The sequence below is a fragment of the Grosmannia clavigera genome (genome assembly GCF_000143105.1).
Source record: "Grosmannia clavigera kw1407 unplaced genomic scaffold GCSC_140, whole genome shotgun sequence".
Classification (NCBI taxonomy): domain Eukaryota; kingdom Fungi; phylum Ascomycota; class Sordariomycetes; order Ophiostomatales; family Ophiostomataceae; genus Leptographium; species Leptographium clavigerum.
Window position 1 is genome coordinate 3,740,049 of NW_014040801.1, and position 6,616 is coordinate 3,746,664.

Below are 6,616 nucleotides of genomic sequence, written 5' to 3' on the forward strand. Positions count from 1 at the left end.
TTTTCTGCATCTTGCTGCTCAATGGCTGCTCCTGCCTCTGCTGACCGTCTCGCTTTGCCAACGGGGCTTCATCCCGGGGGCATTCCGGATGTCGGCGCCGATTCTGGTGTCGGTGGAGGAGCATGGAAGGGCAGAGCTGGTGCCAAAATGTCTGGCGATCGGTCGTCCGTCTGGGCGAGCTGGCCTCGTCGTCTCGCCTCGTCCTTTCACCGCCAGCAGGACAAGGATGGCAGCTCCTGGTGGAAGATCCATCTCTTCCGTGGCATGGCCAACGATGTCCGTCGGCGAGCACCGTACTATGTCAGCGACTGGCTAGATGCGTGGGACTACCGCGTGGTGCCGGCCACGGTGTACATGTACTTTGCCAACATCCTGCCGGCCCTCGCCTTTTCGCTCGACATGTTCACCAAGACAGGCAAGCACTACGGCGTCAACGAGGTGCTGCTGGCATCAGTGCTCGGTGCCGTTGTCTTTTCCGTCTTGGCCTGTCAGCCGTTGGTCATTGTAGGTGTGACGGGGCCTATAACCGTCTTTAACTAGTACGTCTGAGATGTTCCTCTTCTTCTCTTCTTCTACCTCTCATCTAACCCACAGCACCGTCTATGATATCGTCCACCCCCGAGGTACAAACTATCTGGCTTTCATGTGTTGGGTCGGTCTCTGGTCGCTGGTGCTCCACTGGATTCTGGCGGCCACCAATGCCTGCAACGGCCTGCGATATGTCACGCGCTTCCCATGCGACATCTTTGGCTTCTACGTTGCCTTTATCTACCTGCAGAAGGGCATCCAGGTGCTGTCGCGGCTCGGAAGCGAAGAGCCCTTTTACTTGTCCATATTCATCGGCCTGGCCGTCTTCGTGGTCGCCTATCTCTGCGGTGAGATGGGCCGCGGTAGCCTCTTGACTCATAAGATCCGCGTCTTCCTCAAGGACTACGGCACACCGCTGACGGTCGTCTTCTTCTCTGGCTTCGTACATATCGGCCGCATGCGCTCTGTCTCGCTCGAGGTCCTGCCCACTGGCATTGCCTTTGAGCCCACGGCGATCGGACGCAGTTGGCTTGTCAACTTCTGGCATCTCTCTGTCGGAGACGTCTTCTTGGCTCTCCCCTTTGCCGTCCTGTTGACCGTCCTGTTCTATTTTGATCACAATGGTTAGAAAGTGATTCTATACTGTCCTACGCCCTTCATTCTGCTGATAACATTCCAGTCTCCTCGCTCATCGCCCAGGGAACCGAATTCCCGCTCAAGAAGCCTGCCGGCTTCCACTGGGACCTCTTCCTCCTGGGCCTGACAACGGGCGTGGCTGGCCTGCTTGGTCTCCCGTTTCCAAATGGTCTCATCCCTCAGGCGCCTTTCCACACCGAGTCGCTGTGCGTGACCGAGATGGCCAAGGGCGGCAGCAACGACGATGGCGACGGCGACGATGATGAGGAAGGCGGCTCGACCAAGGGCCACCCGCGCCATGCAGTTCACGCCCGAGTGACACACGTGGTCGAGCAGCGGGTGTCCAACCTGGCGCAAGGCCTGCTGACGGCCGGCACGATGACGGGTCCGCTGCTGGTGGTGCTGCATCTGATCCCACAGGCGGTCCTGGCCGGCCTCTTCTTTGTCATGGGCGTGCAGGCGCTCGAGGGCAATGGCATCACGGCTAAGCTGCTGTTTCTGGTGCGAGACGCCTCGCTGACGCCGCGCAGTCACCCGCTCCGGCAGCTGTCGCGACGCGCTGCCGTCTGGGCCTTTGTGGCCATTGAGCTGGTCGGCTTCGGCGCTACGTTTGCCATCACGCAGACCATTGCCGCCGTCGGCTTCCCGGTCATCATTCTGCTGCTGATACCCGTGCGCGCCTGTCTGCTACCGCACGTCTTTACGGCAGAGGAGCTGACCGTGCTAGACGGACCCACGGCAAGCCCGTTTACCATGGAGAGCGTCTGTGGCACGCTCGCTACGCGCGATGGGGGTGCCGACAGCTCGGACAGCTCGGACAGCTCGGACAGCCCGGCTAGAGAGGACGGTGTCCTCGTAGGGAACCCGACCAGCGGTGAGGCCACGGCAATGGCCAGCATCGCTCCGTCTGTTGGCCGCAGCGACGAAGACCTCGCAGAACTGGGCGAGAACAAGAACGTGGCCAACATAGAAATGCAGGCGCTGCCACGGATGGGAATCCATAATCGGCGTGGCCAGACGGGCGGTGGCAGCAGCAGTACACCTAAAGTATAGAAGTGAGGACTTGTTCATAGAGATGGTTACGATTGTAAAGGAGGCCTTTTTTAGAGGGCGTGCCTCGTTCGACACATAATAATACGGTGAGTTGGACGAAATACAGAAGATGCAATCCACGTTAGCAACTTTACAGGATAGAGCAAATTTCTATAGCCTCCAATCTCAAACGTAGGAGATGACCGCAAGTCAGAGATGAAATAGATGAGGGGGCGTTAGTACACAGACGTCGTTGGCACCACCACACCACCGCTTCCCTTTTTCAGACATACTATACGGAAACAAGCAGAGAAACGGCCATGCTGTTGCAGAGCAGCAGGCGTGTCGGCACCACACCGCCAGACTCGATGCGCACTGACATTTCGGAGTAGCGGAGGCAGAGGCAGCCCATTCAATTCAATGCTGATACACGCGGTCGGCTTGAGACGGCACAGGCGAATATTGACCAGGCTTGCGGAGGGGATGGTCTAGATAGTGCGTTCGGCGTCTTGATTGTCTCTCTGCCGTCTGCCTGCACACCTTCACGTTAGCTCCGTATTGTCGGGGTGGCCGACAAGGGTCTGAAGGATTGAACGGATGCCTTGATCATGGCGGTGTCAGAGACTAGTTGAGTCATAGGAATGAAGGTGTGTAAGAATTCCAGACGTGTGATCGGTATGGCGACAGAGCGTGTTCTAGGCCACCAAGTACAGTCAGTGCTGAGGTACATAAGACGCGGGACAGCATAATTAGTAGTGCGAGTAGAAGCTGAACCAAGACTTGGAGCAGGAAAGATAAAGGAGAAAAGAGGGGAAATGACACGAGAAGTCTCGGCTATATGGAGTAGAAGATGGTGTAGAAAGGCTGGCGGTGGTCAACTGACAGCGTGTGACGAAACGGCAAAAAGAAGGGAATCGTCTCTCCGGACGGCTAGCCCAGTGAAAAAGGCTTAAAGGCCGGACAATGAGCGGCTGAGGTCCAAAGGCTAGCCACCCCTGATGCCCCCCCTGTCAACCTTGCAGGCCGGTCATGCAGTTGTATGGCAGCCGCATGTGATACGAAAATTCCACGGGGCTGCACTCTTGTTCGGGAGAATCGGCATTGAGAGGCATTTTGCGAAGTGTGATGAGATTCTATTTTGCGCCAGCCTTGGAAGGCGGCTATTCCAACGACACCCCCTCTTTCTCTACGTGATCGACTCGGACTAAAAGTCCGGCTTCGCCCTAATAGACGCTGCGGTGCGTTCTATGCCTACACCCTCTCGCTCAGTCTAAACGACTCCGCGGAGATGATTGAAGAGTTGCTTTTGCTATCACGGCCGGCCATCATACGATGCATCACCTGAACCACCTTCGGACCTAACGTCTATGTCTCCAACCCCGTCTGCATCTGACAAGCAAATGTCGCTCGGCCTTCCTTGCTGTCAACTAAATTGTGATCGCCGAGTGTGTCTCTTGCTTATAAGCTATCGCAGACTAGCCAGATGTTTCAGCAGACAATTTACATTCAGTTGCTCTAAGCATGGGCGGCCGAATAATCCTCCCGCAGAGCCGCACATGACGAATCTCCGAGGAAGAGAATTACATGAAATCCAACGTTTACAGCCATCAGCTATCATAAATATTCTCGGGATTTGATTCTAGACTTCAGCTACCCTTCTTGTGATGCGTGTTGTGTGGTCAATTCATGGACCACACTATACCGCACACTGTCAGTTCGCCAACAATCAATAATGTTCTAGCTTTGGAAGACTTATAAGCAGGACATATCACCGTTTTAGTTGGCTCAGTCATAAGCACGCTTTATGTCTTGTCTGGAGAAACTCGATTATTCTCCGTACTACTCTATAAGCAGGCTTCGGCCAATCATGCACTACAGCCCGTCCGTATGAGTGGTTGCCTTCTCTGTCTGGACGCCTTACAACTAGGCTGTTTCTGGAAGGTCTCAGACCCTTCGCAAGACATGGCACCGCCCGCTTATCGCAAAGTTGCTGGAATTTAGGATACGAAAGGAGAGGGATGGTACTCAAAGCTTCATGCCCGATCCAATTATTGTGACTGTCCTCGCCGACCAGCTGTTCGCATACCGTTGCTCGACAATAATCTAAGCCATTTCGTCGAATAGGCTACGTATGAACTCCGAAGATCTGTGCAGTATAAAAATATCTCGTCGTTGAGAGATACTTGATCGTGTAGTGGAGGCCGGTTGGCTCTACCTATCTAGTATAGGGCTCGGGCAGGCCGGCAGCCCTTGGAAGCATCCATGCACATAAGCCCCATAATCTGACGAGGCTCGGCTTAGGTCCGGCTCACCTTCGGCTTTGTGCTCGGTATACGGAGTACTTCGTACATAGCCTACTCCGTATTCGCGTGCACCCCACTTTCCAGACCCTCTTCATCTGACAGGTTGTCATGTGTGATAGGTGCTATGGCGCCCCGCACGGCGACAAGGCATCGTGGACATCTGTGTGCTCCGTATTACAGCGTATCCCATGCATAACATTGCGAGCACGTGTTGTACTTTGTATGCACTTCGTTATGTTTAGTAGATGTGACAAAGTTAATATTCACTCCTTTAGACTAACAACTCTGAACGGGCTTACTATAGCGATGAGCGCTTTTTCGAGGTTTTTATTTTTATTTTCCTTGCAACTTTTTTAAGCAAATACTAACAAATGCAAACTAGAACATATTGTGAAAATACTAGCGCAATAACTGATTCAATATTCCTCTCAAAACAAACATATCTCGCACCCTTTGCTGCCTCTTCCACTCTTGTGCAATAACATTGTAGTTTTTCGCATACTAAACTGGGGGCCACTCGAATATGAAGGTTTTGAAGTCGAGTTTAGGAGTCTCCCCGCTGCAGGTGTGGAGAAGAGAATCCGGATGCTTCTCTCCTTCCAAGGCCAGCCCCTCCAGCTTATGGCTGATCTCCCCAGCCGATAGGCGCTTGTTGACGTCTGGCTGCAGCATATGGTCCCTGATGATGCCAATTAGGGTGGCCAGCACGGTGTCTCCCATGCATCGCGGATCGTTTTGGATGTTCTCAATCGTCCACGCAACGAGCTGGTGAACCTTGGCCATCTTCGCTGCCCTGTTGGTAACCTCATACCACGGACTTGACGGGTTGCTGCGCTTGCTCCCCTCGGTGGTGCCCCTCGTGATGTCAAACGTGTACACCATGTTTGGTCCGTACAGGAACCAGATCATGAACTCCAGGTAGATGCAGCCCAGAGACCAAATGTCATACTTGCGCGACCGGGGATGTGGTTTCTCGTCATTGATCTCCTCAAATTCGACTTCGGGGCCCTGGTATGCAGGAGTCAAAAACATCGTGGTTGTCTTTTGATCTCTCATCATGGTCTGGGCGGTGTGGATGCGCGAGATGCCAAAGTCAGCAATTTTGAGAGTGGGCAGGGGCGATCGATTGCCGCTGCTGACGCCCTGTGTGAAGCAGAGTATATTGCCGGGCTTCAGGTCCCCATGGCGGCAGTTGAACGTCTGGTGGAGCATATCAACTGCAGCAGCCAGACCCTGCATCTGCTGTAGAGCCCACAAGGCGTACTCGGTGGACATCTCCTGGTCGTACGCGGCATCCCAAAACTGGTGCAAGTTTCCGCGGTCGGCCCACGGGAAGACGGTGAAGCCGTTGCCCTGATTGATGCTGACGAGATGCCGGATGATGTGCTTGTGCTGAAGGAATTTGATACTCTGAAGGTTCTTGTTCTCCGTTTCGAATTCTTTTCTTTTGACAAACTGCTTTACGGCGACTTGTAGATCGAATGTTTCCTCCTGTAGAAATAACATCAGCAGGCCAGCCGCTTGGAAGCAGTTTTAGGACTGGCAAAAGAACGGACAACGTAGCCTCGCTGGTGTGCTTCGTGCACTCGGGCGTGATGGATGATTCCGGCCCCCCCTGTTTCCTTGATGCTTGAATCTATGAAGGGTAATGGGCATCTTGGGTCGAGTTTGAGGAGCTGACCACTCGTGTCCAGCACGGGCGCCAGAAACAGCCACTGCTGTTCGTCTTCAAAGTCTCCCTTTTTTAGCCGTGACCAGTTCCCAAACGAAAAGAGTGTGGAGCCGTCGCATGACTTTAGAATCTCGCCCGTTTGGTCAATTGAAAGTGGAAGATACCGGTCTGAAAGATCGGCCTCGAGCAGGGATTCTATATATTCAGTCTTTTCCATGAGCAAAAGAACAGCAAACACCTTGCTCGCTTGCTGCACCACCTTCTTGGGCAGACCCTCGTCCACCTTCTCCGTAAAATCGGACTGGCCTCTGCTTAGGATTTCAAGCTGCTTTGCGACGTTGTCCACGGTGACGACTTTCTCCAGAATGTCAAGCGGCACGAACTTTTTGCCCTCCATACATTTGACTTTCACCAACTGCTCACTTAGATCCGGGGCGCGCGCCAT

The 6,616-nt window shown here is 53.8% G+C and overlaps 2 protein-coding genes across 2 annotated transcripts; one reads left to right on the forward strand and one right to left on the reverse strand.

Annotated features, from left to right (window-relative positions):
- Positions 1-21: 21 nt before the first annotated feature.
- On the forward strand, positions 22-2,217 carry CMQ_1410 (anion exchange family protein; the record flags this gene model as incomplete). Its single annotated transcript, XM_014318489.1, has 4 exons — positions 22-539; positions 595-1,151; positions 1,208-1,374; positions 1,501-2,217. 4 exons carry the CDS (start codon positions 22-24, stop codon positions 2,215-2,217), a joined length of 1,959 nt encoding a protein of 652 aa, XP_014173964.1.
- Positions 2,218-5,000: 2,783 nt separating this feature from the next.
- CMQ_1172 (protein kinase domain containing protein) lies at positions 5,001-6,616 on the reverse strand (the record flags this gene model as incomplete). The annotated part of the gene is made up of 2 exons (XM_014318251.1): positions 5,001-5,990; positions 6,056-6,616. The coding sequence occupies 2 exons, from the start codon at positions 6,614-6,616 to the stop codon at positions 5,001-5,003; spliced, it is 1,551 nt and encodes a 516-aa protein (XP_014173726.1).